The sequence below is a fragment of the Oncorhynchus keta genome, chromosome 17 (assembly GCF_023373465.1).
Source record: "Oncorhynchus keta strain PuntledgeMale-10-30-2019 chromosome 17, Oket_V2, whole genome shotgun sequence".
Taxonomy (NCBI): Eukaryota; Metazoa; Chordata; class Actinopteri; order Salmoniformes; family Salmonidae; genus Oncorhynchus; species Oncorhynchus keta.
In genome coordinates this window covers 19950486-19968589 of record NC_068437.1, presented here as the reverse complement: position 1 = coordinate 19968589, position 18104 = coordinate 19950486, and the positions used below count along the sequence as shown (strand labels likewise).

Here is an 18104-nt window from a genome sequence, read left to right as displayed (position 1 = left end):
ATTTTACATTCTGGCACCTTACAAATTGTTTACTGGGTTTATAAATGGTGAATAGTCTTCATTGCTTGTTCATTTATAGTTTATTTAACAGTAGACTAATAAACAGTTCGGCAATAATTTATGCCAATAACAATTAGGACTATTTGGGGGGAAATACATGAAGGCTACTAATCAACAGGATGAGATTTAGTAGGCCTAATCCCATAATTACTCATGAGTCAATAATCTCAACAATGCCGTATATGGTGAGAAATATGAATGCTGTGCCATCTGCATGTTAACTTGGTTATGACATCAGGTCATACATATCTCGTCCTCTGCTCACACTGCATTCTGATTTGGCAGCCGGGGACGAGCCAGACAAGAGCCATCGTTGGATTTCTAGAAGAGATAGACAACGAAGACAATCTGTTAATCAATTAATCGTGATTAAGAATATAGAGTACTGTGTATTCCCTCTTCACACTGTCTTTACATTGATAATCCGAGTATGCGCACTGAACGCCATTGTCTGCCAGCAGCAAGAGTGAGAGCGAGCGCGCAGATATGATAGTGCAGGGGAGCGGCATACATTGACCCGAATCTCCGGGAACCGGAGAACAAGTGGACTCACATCGTTGGAAAGACATACTGGCAGACAGACAGCAACAGTTGTCATTGCTATGATCAGCTGAGCCAGTCAAGGCAAAATAATACATGTAAATGTGGTAGCCAATTGCGGAGAAGCGCTACTGTCGGATACGTTTGTTGCGCTTTGTTTGTCAACCTTGTTGTGATTTGGGGCAAGCTACCTGTCATTAGCTGTGAGGGAAAACGTGTTGCTTATCTTTACCGTTTTGTTTTTCAGTCATTCGTTTGACATCATCCTATAGATTCTATTTTTTTCTCGGTTGGTGTGAATCAAAGCACCCAGTCGCTCATGCTGCGGTCAGGGAAATGGGCTGTTGCGTCTGTTAGTCAGACTTGACAACCCAGATTTTTTTTTAGGTGCCGTTTTGTCTTTGGCAAAGGGCGAGAAGTCCACTGCAGACAGGCGTGTCGGGGGCGATTCCAGTGACGGCTCGACTCTCTGCGGAGCCCCCATTTCAACAACCCCCACCCATTTTGCTCGGGTACTTTGGATGGGGGGCAAGCAAAGTACGGCAGGGCGGCCACGGGGTGCTTTTCCCGGTGTCTCGACGGATGACAGCGCAGTGCCGCCCTCGGCTCACTTTGGCCACTACCGACCGAGTGGCACTATGGGGCTACGCAGCCGCTCAGTGAGTTCAGTGGCTGGGATGGGCATAGAACATAGTCCTGCGGTGCCCTTTGGGTTTTATACCCCCAGAGGAACTGACTCGGACAGGGCCGGAGGGGGGTCTGGCACTAACGCTGCCCATGGTAACGGCTACCAGGAAACAGGCGGCGGGCATCACACGGACGGTATGCTCTATCTGGGATCCCGAGGGTCGTTGGCAGACACCTTGCCCCTGCACATTGCACCCCGGTGGTTTAGCGCCCACAGTGGTAAGTGTCAACACATCCACCTCTGGCTGGCAGCATACATCGAAGTTATCAGGGTTTACAGAGGGATGCATTGACATTAGGCTAGATGTCATCAGCAAACTTCCCTACCATCCGTGGAACTTCATTCATTCATTTGTGAAGTGTGTGCGGCTGTGCAGATCATGTATGTGTGTACAGCAGGCCTCTAAGTCAGGATTTGAGTGTCTGACCTCTTGTCTGGCAGGATGTCTCCAATACCTTGTTGTGAAAAATGACACTAATAAGCCATGTTCCCAAATCTAGCTCAGTCAATTGGCCTATGATTAGAGAGGAGGAGGGAGGGCCCAGCATTATCATCCGCTTACCTCAAACCACAATATGTGTCACTGACTGGGCTTGTCAGGGCCTGAGCTGCAGAAAACTGAGGACACTGGCTCAGGTCCCCAGGCCCTCATTACTAAAGCCCAAAACAGCAGCCCATGGGAGGGAAACAGAGAGTTAGGCATCATCCAGATTGTTTGCCTCCCTTTTATCGCTAGGCGACCCCTGATATTCATGTTTATGTGACTGAGAAGCTTTCTGTGAGCAAGGCACTGGTCCTGCTTCGGGTACAGATTTTAGCCCTGTTTTCAAAACCGCTTTCTTCTGTCCACTCTGGTTGGGGGGTGGCTAAAGAAGGCCTAAGGATGGAAAAGATAGTCAATGTATTCAGGTTTCAGTTTCACAGGATATTTATTAATGGGGATTGAAAAGTGAAGGCCATGCTAAGTAGACCAATGCCTTGTCTATTCTAGACCAACAGTATTACAGATTTCCAGTAACTCCATTCTGAGCTCCATGTCTATGTCTCTGATAGAGCATGTTTTGAGACAGAGACACAATCTTAAATTGTATCAATTTCAAACCCTACAGTCTGTTATGGTCACACTCCTATCGTAGTATGTAGTATTTTTTTTCTGGATATTTCTTATCTCAGTGGAGCATTTGTCAGACATCTTGTTGCCTTCAATTGATTTGTCAAACTAGAAACAGTACTGGCAGTCTGCAAATCATTTTAACACACGAAGGCTTGAGTTGCCACCATGGTAGACCGTAGACAGTTCTGCTGCAAAATTAACAATGTAATGACACAAAGTCACAGAGCACTCCTATGACAATGGGATATACTGTACTTCTCCAAGGGTTTGATCATTACAAATGGGCAATTCTATGGGAGCAGAATTACCCTGGTCCAAGACAGCCCTTCTTATCTCATTATCAATTAAGGAACCTACTCTGATTGTTTTCAATTAAAATGGTCAAAAAGATGAAAAAAAATGATTCTTAGGAAATAGCCATTTCTCAAGGAAGAATTTTGCTAGGACTGTCTGGGAGTGGTCTGAGTGGGGAGGCAGGCCATCAGGTATGCCAGAACGCCAACCCACCAAAACACAAAAAAGTAATTATTATAATTTTCACAATTTCACAGTATTATTCCAACCTCATAGTGTGGAAAAATAAGAAAAATCACTTTATTCACAAGGACTACTTTTAAACATTTCCCTGAACATTTTTCAAAAACGGATTCACAGGATGAACTGTGCAGATATGTTTAGTAACAGAATAAAGCTGTGTTACCAATTAATTATGTTATCAAACTTTGCACAGTTTTTCCATTGAATTATTATTTTTTACTGTGTAAATTGTTCAAAATAGTCATTTTGCATAAGAGTTGAAATCAATGTTTTTTGTTTGGCATACATTTTAAATGGACATATCTGAGTCTCAGCATAATTCCGTTACAGTGGAAATGCCCAAATATCACAGAGGCCTCTGATCTTTACCAACTGGACTGTTTTGCCCTGTCCTTTTCCTCAGCCTCCGTGATACTGCATTGACACTCTATCAATAGTGTATGACAGTGCTGTGGGTGGGCCAGCTGAAATTTGGGTGGACCAAAAACACACAGCTTATTTGCATGACAAATAATGTCCTGTTTGGAACACTGACAAGTAAATATTTTTGTTGTTGCTCAATCTGATTGGTTGGGCCTGGCTTCCTCCGTGCCTACACGGCTGGTGTATGACTGCCTGATAAACTTGATCCTGACAGGAAACCTCCTTCTGATTAGTCAACTGTTTGATCTAGATGCAAGCAGTGAACAACACTGAGACAATTCTCCCTCCACTAATGCTGTTCCTAAACAGAGTCCTTTCTGCATTGTCACTTAGTGAGTTGTTCACCTACTGTTGTTGTTAATCACTTTCAGATGAAAGACCCTTTAAAAATGGTCTGTGTAATATCTCTCCTGTGTTTGACCCACCGTGTTCAGTCACCTGTCACAGAGATAAGTAATCACTCACCGATGTGAGCTGAGCAGAGCACTGACTGAACTCTCTTTTAGCGGAAGCCAATGTAATTGTTCTCAGATTAGAGCCATAAGCAATCATTCACTTGTGTACACCTCCATTTGAATTGAAACGTAAATAATGACAACGATAACACACGCACTACTGTAGACACACACTGTTGTGGCTGGGTTTTGGGTGGCAAGTCTTTTTGAATTATGGGATTGTGGAACATATGTGCTAAACTGTCTGGCAGCACGATTCAACAATATAGGTCACTCATTTTATTTCTGTTTTCCCATCTCCTCAAACACTGTCTCTCTCCCTTCTCCCATTAGCTCAGCACAGTGTATACAGAGGAAGAGGGACACACACACACAGTCTACACTGGATTGCTGAGAGGATTTCTGTTGCTGTGACAACCATGTTGCTTGTCACTGCTGTTTTCAAGATGCACATTTGCTTGCTCCTTGCTATCCCCACAATATCCTCACACACTTGTTTCCTCAAGAGACAGAGGGCCAGGGAGGGAGGGAGGGATAGAGGGAGAAAGGAAGAGACCTGAGGTAAGGTGAGAGAGGGATAGAGCGAGAAAGGAAGAGACTGAGGTAAGGTGAGAGAGGGAGAAAGGAAGAGACTGAGGTAAGGTGAGAGAGGGAGAAAGGAAGAGACGGGTAAGGGAAGAGCGGGAGAGAGGGAGAAAGGAAGAGACTGAGGTAAGGTGAGAGAGGGATAGAGGGAGAAAGGAAGAGACTGAGGTAAGGTGAGAGAGGGATAGAGGGAGAAAGGAAGAGACTGAGGTAAGGTGAGAGAGGGAGAAAGGAAGAGACTGAGGTAAGGTGAGAGAGGGATAGAGGGAGAAAGGAAGAGACTGAGGTAAGGTGAGAGAGGGAGAAAGGAAGAGAGGTAAGGGAAGAGCGGGAGAGAGGGAGAAAGGAAGAGACTGAGGTAAGGTGAGAGAGGGATAGAGGGAGAAAGGAAGAGACTGAGGTAAGGTGAGAGAGGGAGAAAGGAAGAGACTGAGGTAAGGTGAGAGAGGGATAGAGGGAGAAAGGAAGAGACTGAGGTAAGGTGAGAGAGGGATAGAGGGAGAAAGGAAGAGACTGAGGTAAGGTGAGAGAGGGAGAAAGGAAGAGACTGAGGTAAGGTGAGAGAGGGATAGAGGGAGAAAGGAAGAGACTGAGGTAAGGTGAGAGAGGGATAGAAGCTTGACAAGTTCCTCTAACAGACTTTCTGTCACCAGTGTTTCACAGCCAGTCTGTCGTTGAGTGACAGCCGACAGACCTTTCTAATAAAAGGACACCACAAATGGACGGAGCTAAGGCAGTGGCGACCGTTGCCGTGGTGTAGTGACTAAATCCTGTCCTCATACAGCAGAGACTTTCTAAAGATAAACCTTTGACATCAGTAGCAGGGGGCAATGGCCCCTGTCAATCAACTACACTGATAATGCCAATGGCTAGTAAGCATTACTGATCACTGGATGCTTTCTAAATCATTAAGCATCACAAACCTAAATCACATTGTTTCTCACCACAGCATAACAGCCCATTCTGTCTTATTCGCTGTGTAATGATACCCCTTTCTCCCCGACACAATACACACCAGTGCCATGACACACCTCCCTCCTACCCATACTCTACCCCCGTCTCACCTGTATCTAAGGCCACATTACTTCCTGCAATCAAAGAGTTTAGCTAAAACAACAATAGGTCAGTATGTCAGCTCTCTCGGCCCCCTCCTCCCCCTTTCCCTCTCCAAGTCTTTGACTCTCTCATTCAGCTGTTTCCATGGAAACTGCTGTTCTTTCCGGTAAGGTAAAGAGTTGTCTGAGTTGGGTTTGAGTTGGATGTGATGTAATCAAATGGCTACTATCCATGTATGGGCATGATGTCCTGTATTCTGAACATAATGTCCTGTATTCTGAACATAATGTCCTGTATTCTGGACTAAACCGGTCTCTAGACACGCTCATACACTCTTCATTTAGTACCATCATTAGAGGGACAACCAGCCCAGACACGTGGAAAGAAGTTATACACAAACAAACAAGGTCACTCATTTAATAAGATAATCTATGTTGTCTTGTCTACTCTAATGACCCGTGTAGACAGTAAACAAGCTATGTCCTTGACTTGACAGAGAGAGGGCTTGAAATAGCAAGGTGTTTGCTCTCCTCAGAGAGATAGAGGCTTTCTGGACAGCAGGTCGGGCAGGGTATTACAAGGAGCTAGTTGTCACCTTGCCTGCTAGAGGGAGACAGACTTCCCATCTGTACCCTTTAATGGTGTCTTATCCCCTCTCTGTCTTGCATCCCAACCAGCACCCTATTCCCTATATAGTGCACTACTTTTGTAGGATCTTAATTTGATCACCCTGTTGCAGGATAACTTTTCTGCAATGTAGGAAATGTAAAACCTGTAGTGTATTTGAAGTTTGAAATATCAGACTTGATTTTCCCTTTAAAAAATGTAGCAACTCCTACAAAATTGTCCATGAATTATAATCCACATAATTCACATTTCCTGTTACAGCAGGGGGATTTTCCTGCTGTAGCAAACTGGCTCAAATTTAAGATCCTACATCTGTATAAGGAATAGGGTGCCATTTGGGATGTGCACTCTGTTCGTCTGCTACTGTACCTCTCGGCTCTGTTCATAATGCTACTCCTGAGTACTGTGTTTGTCTGGCTGGCTACCACAACTCCCCTGCTCCTCTCTTCCCTCCATCTCTCCCTCTACATTATTCTGTGAGCAAAGACAGATTCGGTCGAATGTCATTTTGAAAACATCATGAATTTAGGGAGAGATCTAGTCAGGAGAGTTTTTTTTTTTTTTTTGTGTGTGTGTTCGTTGCATTTTACCAATGAGCCAAGGGAATGCTATTAAAATATGAATCTAAATATTGATATTGTGACTTTGAAATCCAATGATCTGCTGGTGGTCTTCTTGTTGTGAATACTCCCTTTAGATAGTGTTTATGTTTATGGAATGCTTAAGGGAACAGGTGGGTAGGCATCCTTGCATTTTAACCCACTGAAACTTACTTCTTACTTTGTTCTAATCATACATGTTGTTTAATGATATTCTGACCTATTTAAACCATCATGTATTATATACAGTGCATTAGGAATGTATTCAGACCCCTTGACTTTTTCCACCTTTTGTTACGTTATTCTAAAATACGTTATGTTACGTTATTCTAAAATGAATGAAATTGTTTTCCGCCCCTCAGCAATCTGTACAGAATACCCCATAATGACAAAGCAAAAACACGTTTTTAGAAATGTTTGCAAATGTATAATAAAAAAAACAACGTAAATCTCACATTTACATAAGTATTCAGACTCTTTATTCAGTACTTTGTTGAAGCAAATTTTGGCAGCGACTACAGCCACAAGTCTTCTTGGGTATTGGCGCGACAAGCTTGGCACACCTGTATTTGGGGAGTTTCTCCCATTCTTCTCTGCAGATCCTCTCAAGCTCTGTCAGGTTGGATGGGTAGTGTCAATGCACAGCTATTTTCAGGTCTCTCCAGAGATGTTCGATCGGGTTCAAGTCTTGGCTCTGGCTGGGTGTTACGAGAATTATGTTCTCAATGTTCATAACCCAATTCAATTAAACTACTCAGTCTGCAACCCAGGATTTGCAAGATACTGGTTGAATAAAACAGACGGAGGCCCAGCTATGATAGCCAAAAAGTTTATTCACGAGAGCGCTAGTTCGTTGTACAAAACCATTCATTTTATATTGGCTCCTTACGCACATACTTTCACACACAAACAGAAGGTATCCTGTCTCCCTAACCCAGCCGACATAGAGTATGGAGACCGTGATGCCGTGAGAAGTACTCCCTGCCCTCGCCCAAATCTCTGTGGCCAAGGTCGGCACCGAATTTTGCTCAGACAGTCTGTGTTTAAGATATTATAGAGACGTATTGTACAATTCTTTTGTTTTACCCTAATTCTGACTAAAACTACACACATTTATTATAATTTTACTGACTAAAACTACACAAATCGTTAATAATAATTTTATGATCCTAATCAATTTCATACAATTATATGGTTTCAGGGTGGAATATTCTAATCATTCATTTAAACATATAAATTCCATTAACACTGGGCCACTCAAGGACATTCAGAGACTTGTCCCAATGCCACTCCTGCGTTGTCTTGGCTGTGTGCTTAGGGTCGTTGTCCTGTTTTGAAGGTGTACCTTTGCTCCAGTCTAAGGTCCTGAGCGCTCTGGAGCAGGTTTTCATCAAGGATCTCTCTGTACTTTGCTCCGTTCATCTTTCCCGTAATCCTGACTAGTCTCCCAGTCCCTGCTGCTGAAAACATCCCCACAGCATGATGCTGCCACCACCATGCTTCACCGTAGGGATGGTGCCAGGTTTCCTCCAGACGTGACGCTTGGCATTCATTTTGGTTTCATCAGACCAGAGAATTACGTTTTTCATTGTCTGAGTCCTGTAGGTGCCTTTTGGCAAACACCAAGTGGGCTGTCATGTGCCTTTTACTGAGGAGTGGCTTCCGTCTGGCCATTCTATCATAAAGGCCTGATTGGTGGAGTGCTGCAGAGATGGTAACCTTCCTTCTGGAAGGTTATACCATCTCCGCAGAGGAATTATGGAGCTCTGTCAGCGTGACCATTGGGATCTTGGTCACCTCCCTTCTCCCCCGATTGCTCTGTTTGGCCGGGCAGCCAGCTCTAGGAAGAGTCTTGGTTGTTCCAAACTTCTTCCATTTAAGAATGATGGAGGCCGCTGTGTTTTATGGGGACCTTCAATGCTGCAGAATTGTTTTGGTACCCTTCCCCAGATCTGTGCCTCGACACAATCCTGTTTTGGAGCTCTATAGACAATTCCTTTGACCTCATGGCTTGGGTTTTGCTCTGACATGCACTGTCAACTGTGGGACCTTATATAGACAGGTGTGTGCCTTTCCAAATCATGTCCAATCAATTGAATTTACCTCAGATGGACTCCAATCAAGTTATAAAAACATCTCAAGGATGATCAATGGAAACAGGATGCACCTGAGCTTAATTTCGAGTCTCATAGCAAAGGGTCTGAATGCTTATGGAAGTAAGGTATTTTTTTATATTTTTTAATACATTTGCTTTAATTTCTAAAAACCTGTCTTCGCTTTGTCATTCTAAAAATCTGTCTTCGCTTTGTCATTAAAAAATGTTATCTATTTTAGAATAAGGCTGTAACGTAACAATGTGGAAAAAGGCAAGGGGTCTGAATACTTAACGAATGCATTGTATAATTTATGCAGAATGCTTGAGGCGATGACAGGATTGCTTTAAGTAGAGATTAATGATTCATGAAGGGTTAAGATTCATGATTGCCTTAAAATCAATACAAGTTCAAGGTAGAAGCCAAACATTTGTCTATATGAATTGCTACAATTAATTAAAATAGTTTGTTGACTTTGGGTGAGTGTGTCATGATGGTCTTCAGAACATTTGGAAACTGAAAATGTATACTTTATTCATTCAAAACCAGATCTTTCCAAGTTAGTGTTCATCTGGCTCACAGTTTTGGCTTGTGGAGGCAGGGCCGGTTCCAGGCATAAGTGGTCGCTAGGAGGCCCCCAAGTGAAAAAATAAAAATAATATACAGTACACGGAACAAAAATATACACGCAACATGTAAAGTGTCCAATTTGTAAGTCGCTCTGGATAAGAGCGTCTGCTAAATGACTTAAATGTAATGATGTAAATGTGTTGGTTCCATGTTTCATGAGCTGAAATAAAAGATCCCTGAAATTTTCCATACACCCAAAAGCATATTTCTCTCAACATTTTTTATTTGCGAAGATAGTCAAATCAAATCAAATTTTATTTATATAGCCCTTCGTACATCAGCTGATATCTCAAAGTGCTGTACAGAAACCCAGCCTAAAACCCCAAACAGCAAGCAATGCAGGTGTAGAAGCACGGTGGCTAGGGAAAACTCCCTAGAAAGGCCAAAACCTAGGAAGAAACCTAGAGAGGAAACAGGCTATGTGGGGTGGCCAGTCCTCTTCTGGCTGTGCCGGGTGGAGATTATAACAGAACATGGCCAAGATGTTCAAATGTTCATAAATGACCAGCATGGTCGAATAATAACAAGGCAGAACAGTTGAAACTGGAGCAGCAGCACAGTCAGGTGGACTGGGGACAGCAAGGAGTCATCATGTCAGGTAGTCCTGGGGCATGGTCCTAGGGCTCAGGTCAGTTGAAACTGGAGCAGCAGCATGGCCAGGTGGACTGGGGACAGCAAGGAGTCATCATGTCAGGTAGTCCTGGGGCATGGTCCTAGGGCTCAGGTCCTCAGAGAGAGAGAGAGAGAAAGAAAGAAGGAGAGAATTAGAGAACGCACACTTAGATTCACACAGGACACCGAATAGGACAGGAGAAGTACTCCAGATATAACAAACTGACCCTAGCCCCCCGACACAAACTACTGCAGCATAAATACTGGAGGCTGAGACAGGAGGGGTCAGGGGACACTGTGGCCCCATCCGAGGACACATAGTCCATCCACCTGACAAGTGTGGCATATCAAGAAGCTGATTAAACAGCATGATCATTACACAAGTGCTCCTTGTGCTGGGGACAGTAAAAGGCCACTCTAAAATGTGCACTTATGTCACACAACACAATGTCACAAGTTTTGAGGGAGCGTGTAATTGACATGCTGACTGCAGGAATGTTCACCAGAGCTGTTGCCAGATCATTTAAGGTTAATTTCTCTACCTTAAGCTGCTTCCAACATTTTAAAGAATTTGGCAGTATGTCCAACCGGCCTTACGACCGCAGACCACGTATAACCACTTCAGCCCAGGACCTCAACATCTGGCTTCTTCACCTCCAGGATCGTCTGAGACCAGCCATCTGGACAGCTGATGAAACTGGGGTTTGCACACAAAAATAATTTCTGCACAAACTGTCGACCTAACCAGGGTCTTGACCTGACTGCAGTTTGGCGTCGTAACCCACTTCAGTGGGCAAATGTTCACCTTCGATGGCCACTGGCATGCTGAAGAAGTGTGTTCTTCACGGATGAATCCCTGTTTCAACTGTACTGGGCAGATTGCAGAGCGTGCACGGCGTCGTGTGGGCGAGCGGTTTGCTCATGTCAATGTTGTGAACAGGGGTTATGGTATTGGCAGGCATAAGCAACGGACAACAAACACAATTGCATTTATCAATGGCAATTTGAATGCACAGAGATACAGTGATGAGATCCTGAGGCCCAGTGTCATGCCATTCATCCGCCGCCATCACCTTATATTTCAGCATGATAATGCACAGCCCCATGTCGCAAGGAACTGTACACAATTCATGGAAGCTGAAAATGTCCCAGTTCTTCCATGGCCTGCATACTTACCAGACATGTCACCCATTTGAGCCTGTTTGGGATGCTCTGGATCAATGTGTACGACATCCTGTTCCAGTTCCTGCCATTATTCAGCAACATCTCAGCCATTGAAGAGGAGTGCATACAAAATGCTCGTTGACTTGACAAACAAGGCGAACTGGCAACAGACAAACCGAGCACACAGGTATAAGTACCCAGGGGATAATGGGGAAGATTGGTGACACCTGGAGGGAAGTGGAGACAAGCCTGTGGCCTGTGGAATGACAATATTCCACAGGCCACAATTGACAGCCTGATCAACTCTATGCAAAGGAGATGTGTCACGCTGCAAGAGGCAAATGTTGGTCACACCAGATATGGACTGGTGTTCTGATCCACACCCTACTTTTTATTTAAGGTATCTGTGACCAGCAGATGCATATCTGATCTATTTCACCTGTCCTTGTACTTGTCTCCACCCCCATCCAGGTGTCGCCCATCTTCCCCATTATCCCCTGGGTACTTATACCCGTGTTCTCTGTTTGTCTTTTGCCAGTTTGTCTTGTTTGTCAAGTCAACTAGCGTTTTGTCTCAGCTCCTGCTTTTCCCCAGCTTTAAAATGGCAAAAATCTCTCTCAATCCCATGGAGAAATAGGTAGATTTGCAGGAAATTAGCTGTAAAAGTGCACATTTTGTCTCTGCCCTAGAATTGCATGACATTTTTTATAAAACTGCAACATGTTCTCTACGCCCCATGACAAAATTTGTAGAATTGCAGGAAATTAACTTTAAAACTTCACAGTTTTCTCTCCACCATCAAGAGGGGGGGCCACTAAAGTGTTACTGTGACGTGAGGGGCCCCCCAACCAAATCTCACTTATGGCCCCCAAAAGACCCGTGTGGAGGAAATTATTCTGAGGTATTTTAACTGTGCTTATGCAGTGATGTTTGTGCCACATGAGTGAAATATTGTGTCAGATGCATGGCCTTGCCTTACCATCAGCAGTTCTCTGTTATTTGCAAATAGTAGCATTTATCCAAAACCTTTTTGTGTTTTTCGGTCTTCCGTTTCAACCTGGCCTAGAGCCTAGATATTTATGTGACGGTTGAATACACTTGTCACAACAATGTATTGATTCAGTCGGAGTGTGGTTTACAAAACAATTAACCTAACCGTTAATTTGATCTAAAGTCATTTAGGGTGCTGATCCTATCTATCTACTTCTTTTTTTTGTTTGGTGGTTTAAGTGATCCATTTCTTATGCCTAATGTTTACAATTTTGCCTTAAATCGCAGTAATTCACATTTGAAGTGCTTCTGAAGAAGGGTAAATGCAGTTTGACATCATCTAAAAAAAGGAGATGGTTTTTCTTCTCTCACATACAGGGAGAGGAGGGGTTAGGTATCGAGAGGGTAATGATCCTGAGGAAGGAAGCTATCATAATGCTGGTGGCCAGTCATGGGCATTTTATGAGCTTCCGAGACATAGGTATTTTTGTAAGGTTTTGAATTCGTTGTCATTGACGATGGCGAATGGGGCTGGACTGCAGCGGTATCATGAAAAATGCATGAAGCAGAGATTGAGTCAGCCGGCTCGGCTTGAGAAAAGTGTCGGCTTTGTCGAGAGGCGCCTTGGGACACTTTAACAGAAGTGCAGTGTGACGGCTCTATTTCACCTACAGGAACATGGGGGCAGCACGCTGGTCAGCTTGGGCTTAGCATGCCCACTCCATAGTTACTTTAACAATGGCTTGATATCTATACAGTTGTGTGACATCTGTACTCTACATTGTTCAGGGTAGGTATACAGTGGCTGTATTATTACCTAGTAAGACTATCAAACCAAATACCATTTTATTTGTCACATGCTTCGTAAACAACAGGTAGAGTAACTGAAGTGCTTACGGGTCCCAACAATGCAGAGAGAAGAAAAACAGAAATAATAGAAAGATAATGACACAAGGAATAAATACACAAGGAATAACGATAACTTGGCTGTATACACGGGGTACCAGTACAAAGTTGATGTGCAGCGCTACGAGGTAATTAAGGTAGATATGTACATATACCACAGGAGATTGGTGTCACCTTAATTGGGGTGGACGGACTCATGGTAATGGTTGGAGTGGAATGGTTTCAAATACAGCGACGCTATTCCATTCGCTCCGTTCCGGCCATTATTATAAGCCGCCCTTCCCTCAGCAGCCTCCTGTGGCATATAATGTAGGCAGCGATAAAGTGACTTGGCAACAGGATAGATAATAAACAGTAACAGCAGCGTATGTGATAAGTCAAAATAGTTAGTGCCAAAAGGGTCTAGCAGTGTTATGGCTTGGGGTAGAAGTTGCTCAGGGTCCTGTCGGTTCCAGGTGCACCGACCCGCAGCAGTAGCAGAGAGAACAGTCTATGACTTGGATGGCTGGAGTCTTTGACAATGTTTAGGGCCTTCCACTGACACCGCCTGAGATAGAGGTCCTGGATTGCAGAGAGCTTGGCCCCAGTGATTTACTGGGCCGTGCGCACTACCCTCTGTAGCGCCTTGCCAAGCATTGGCCATACCAAGCGGTGATGCAGCCAGTCAAGATGCTCTCAATGGTGCAGCTGTAGAACCTTTTGAAGATCTGAGGGCCCGTGCCGAATCTTTTCAGCCTCCTGAAGGGGAAGAGGCATTGTCGTGCCCTCTTCACGACTGTGTTGGTGTGTCTGGACCATGAGAATTCATTAGTGATGTGGACACAGAGGAACTTCAAGCTCTTGACATGCTTCACTACAGACCCGTGGATGGGGGCATACTCAGCCATCCGTTTCCTGTAGTCCACGATCAGCTCCTTTTGTCTTGCGGGCATTGAGGGAGAGGTTGTTGTCCTGGCACCACAATGCCAGGTCTCTGACCTCCCTGTAGGCTGTCTCATTGTCGTTGGTGATCAGGCCTACCACTGTGGTGTTAATGATGGTGTTGGAGTCATGCGCGGCCACGCAGTCGTGGGTGAACAGGGAGTATAGGAGGGGACTTAGCACGCACCCCTGAGGGGCCCCAGTGTTGAGGATAAGTGTGGCGGATGTGTTGTTCCCTACCCTTACCAACTCCCATCAGGAAGTCCATGATCCAGTTGCAGAGGGAAGTGTTTAATCCCAGGGTCCTTAATTTAGTGATGGGCTCCCGAGTGGCGAAGCGGTCTAAGGCACTGAATCTCAGTGCTAGAGGCGTCACTACACACCCTGGTTTGAATCCAGGCTGTATCACAACCGGCGGGGATTGTGAGTCCCATAGGGTGGCGCACAATTGGTCCAGCGTTGTCCGGGTTTGGCCGGTGTAGGCCGTCATTGTAAATAAGAATTTGTTCTTAACTGACTTGCCTAGTAAAATAAAATTTAAAAAATAGCTTGGAGGGTGCTATGGTGTTGAATGCTGAGATGTAGTCAATGAACAGCATTCTCATGTAGGTCTTCCTTTTGTCCAGGTGGGAAAGGGCAGTGTGGAGTGCAATAGAGATTGTCATCTGTGAATGTATTGGGGCGGTATGCGAATTGGAGTTGATCCAGGGTTTCTGGAATGATGGTGTTGATGTGAGCTATGACCAACCTTTCAAAGCATTTCATGGCTACAGATATGAGTGCTATGGGGCGATAGTCATTTAGACAGGTTACATTGGTGTTCTTGGGCTCAGGGACTATGGTGGTCTGCTTGTAACGTGTAGGTATACAGACTGAGTCAGGAAGATGTTGGAAATGTCAGTGAAGACACTTGTCAGCTGGTCAGTGCATGCTCTGAGTACGCATCCTGATAATCCATCTGGCCTTGTGAATTTAACCTGTTTAAAGGTCCCACTTACTTTGGCCACGGAGAGCGTGATCACACATGATAAATCTGTTATGGTGTGGTGGTTAGTCTTAGTTTCATGCAGGTACATTTGTTTGTGTTGATTATTTGTGCTCTCTATGCCAGTATAAAGTATGTCTTGTACGTGTGGTTTGATGAAGGGCCCGCTCTGTGTTCATGACACACACTGTGTTCACTGTAGGGAATATCTTTGTTTGCTTATGTTTTGATGCAGTCTTGTGATTTTCTTTTGCCCCTATTTGACCTCACACTAGAGTGCTATTTCTTAGTTACAGTATGTTCTCAGAGGCTGATGTCGCCTCAGTGGATGGACACACACACACACACTTATATTCAGTGAGAGAAAATGGACGAAAGTCTGAACAAGAAAGGGAAGGGTAAATTAGCATTGTTTCCATTCCATGATGAGGATAAAAGGTCCACAGTGTTGTCAAGGGAACTCTGTTTGAAGACTTCTTTGATCATTGGAATGGTCATAGAGATGCTGCCATATAATGTCTGCTTTGCCATTTACAGACAGGGCCTCTCTGGCCTCTTGCCTTCTGGCAGGGGATTCATGGTCTTTCTCTGTCCATCAGGTCCATCCAACCTCTGCAGAGCATCTCTCTTATGAAGTCCTCCCGCACCTCGCTTTTTTCCTCTCAAATGTCTTCCATCCCCCTCTCCGTCTGTCCCTAAGGAGGGGCTGAAAATAGCAGCCAGGGGAAAAGTGGGTCAGCTGCCGTGGGGGGCTGCTGGGTGGGGAGGGGGCCCTGGTTTACTGACTACATTTACTTCCCTTCTTAGTTCCCCCCCTGTCTATCAATCCCACCTTCATCCCTTTGTCAAACGTATCTTCCAAGCTACTCTCTTACCTCGACCTCTACAGCTTTTCTTCATATCTCCAACTCTTCTCCTGACTGTGGTGGTCCGTCTGCTTAATGCTTTATGCTCTTTAGGTAAATCCCAGACAGACTCATAGAAACCAGACAAGCCTCCATAGAAAGAGTTTAGACCCTGACTGAACACTAAACACACATTCCGGTGCGGTAGCGTGGCATAGCGGTAGTTCTGCAGTCTCCCAAGCACATATTGTCCATGGGCAATACGGTTACGAATCCCACCACTGACACATTTATGCTGTCCTTCCCTCTACTGAGTAAAGAGAAAATACGGAAGGACACATTCTGCCCACTGCTGTCCCATGTACCATTTCTAAAACATTACATGAATAACTAACTAGGATTGAAGAATAACTCGGTCATATGCTACCAGTATTAAATTAATAGCAACATCTTCATGAGTGCATAGTTATAATTCTACCAAAAGCACACTGATTTTGGCATGGCTGAGCTCATTTCTGGCCATGCACACACAGCACAGCGTGGTCGCTGTACTGAGTGGTTTCATGGCCAACGTGATAATGGCCTGCTATTGTGCATTAAAACACTGGCAAGTCCAGCCCAGCGCTGTGGGATCTGGCTTGGTAACTGTGTAAATAAACGTAAAGGGTTTGGTGGTGCAGCAGCCAGCTAAACACTACTGGGTTGCGTCCCAAACGAGACCCTATATTCCAAAGTAGTGCACGATATAGGGGAAGGGTGCCATTTGGGACACTGCCCTGGTGTCTGTTTTATGGTTGCTGTGTACATTTTAAAGTGTTGGATGCAGCCAGCTGAACACTACTAGTGTCTGTGTTTAAGCAGTATTGAGAGCTCATGATGCAAAACTCAACCCGTGGCTGGATAGAGAGCGACGCCAGGAATTGATGTAATCTCCTGCTATTTGCTTTGCTAATGCTGTTGTATGCACAAAGCTGAAACCAAACATCGTAAGGGAGATAGCTAAAATAGGGCTTTGCAGTAAGTCATGTCTGCTATTTGGGATGGGATATACAGTATGTGATTAATGACTCACTCTATGTGCCAGATTTGTATCAACACAGTTTGAAAAAGAGTTTAGTTTATTCGTCAGGGACAACATACTGTATATCTCACCAGATTTTGCAACACAGCTCATTTCCATCTGCAGTCCCTTTCCATATGCAGGTAAACATTCAACATTTTTACAGATGATAAGTGTTGTATTACATGATTAATAGGGGACAGGTCTGTATCACATTGTCATGCAAAGGGGGCTGACTAGAAAAGACAGACCGAGTGATTCAGTGTGACTACATGGTTGATGCCAATGTTTGTGGTGCCCCTATTTTATTTTGGAACATTGGTTTGTAATAATCTAAGATAATTTGTTTCACTTATTCACTGTTGTAAATTGGATGGTTGCTTTGAGCGCCAGTGTAACATGTGTGTATATACTAAGGTCTAACCTCGTTCTCCACAGGGTTCAAGTGTCCTGTCTGCTCCAAGTCTGTGGCGTCCAATGAGATGGAGGTGCACTTCATCATGTGTCTAAGCAAGCCCCGCCTGTCCTATAATGGTGAGACACACTTCCTCTACCTCTCCCCAGACCCTATATCCTGCTCTTGATCTCTTCTCTTCCCTCTTGTTTGTCACTTTTCCTCCTCTGAATCTTTGCATTCTTCTCATTAGCCTTCTCTCTCTTGCTCACATAGCCTCTCATCCCCATCTCCTATGATGCTCTCTCCCCCCTATCTCTTACTATGTCGATGTTGGCTGTGACTGTGGGAATGTAGACGTGAACTTTATATGAGCCGTCTCTCTAGCACCAGAGCTGGGGGGTCACGGCGAGTGTTATTCCCTCCATCGATTCTCTCCATATTACTACTGTTTGTCTGTGAACATGCCTCGATATGAGAGTTCAGGATTGTCCATTGCAGACTGTAGCCATAGAAATATAATTAGAATCCTGTATTTCTATATCAATGGCTTGAGCTGCTTGTACTTAAGTAATCACAGTATCTAAACAAGAAAAACCTGATCTACATGCACCATACAGTAGCCGTACACAGAGATAGTGTATGTATGCCATGAGCTCTGTAATTGGTTTTGGTTCATGTGTAATCAGTATGCTCCGATTGTGGGAGAGACAGTTAAATGTTCAGTGTGTCAGCTAGGCACATATAAGTATGTTCAGGCAGTCAAGCCAGGTATACATTCCGAGTCGATTCAGGTATACAATCAGCTTTCCAGGGCATT

At 44.4% G+C, this 18104-nt stretch overlaps 1 protein-coding gene and 1 long non-coding RNA gene across 4 annotated transcripts in view; both read left to right on the top strand.

The window, feature by feature from the left end:
• The first annotated feature begins 358 nt into the window (after positions 1–358).
• The window catches only part of znrf1 (zinc and ring finger 1), a 31763-nt gene continuing 14017 nt past the window's right edge, over positions 359–18104 (top strand). For both annotated transcript variants that reach the window (XM_035790860.2, XM_035790859.2), the window contains exons 1-2: positions 359–1506; positions 17329–17424. In XM_035790860.2, coding sequence (XP_035646753.1) covers positions 1122–1506; positions 17329–17424 — 481 coding nt within the window. In that variant the 5' untranslated portion in view covers positions 359–1121. The remainder of the gene's footprint in view (positions 1507–17328; positions 17425–18104) is intronic.
• On the top strand, positions 4367–9255 carry LOC127908220 (uncharacterized). 2 transcript variants are annotated; one of them, XR_008066397.1, is made up of 3 exons: positions 4367–4807; positions 4842–4925; positions 4960–9255. It is a non-coding gene; the product is annotated as an uncharacterized LOC127908220 (long non-coding RNA). The 2 variants fall into 2 exon arrangements; XR_008066396.1 differs by having other exon boundaries at positions 4367–4925.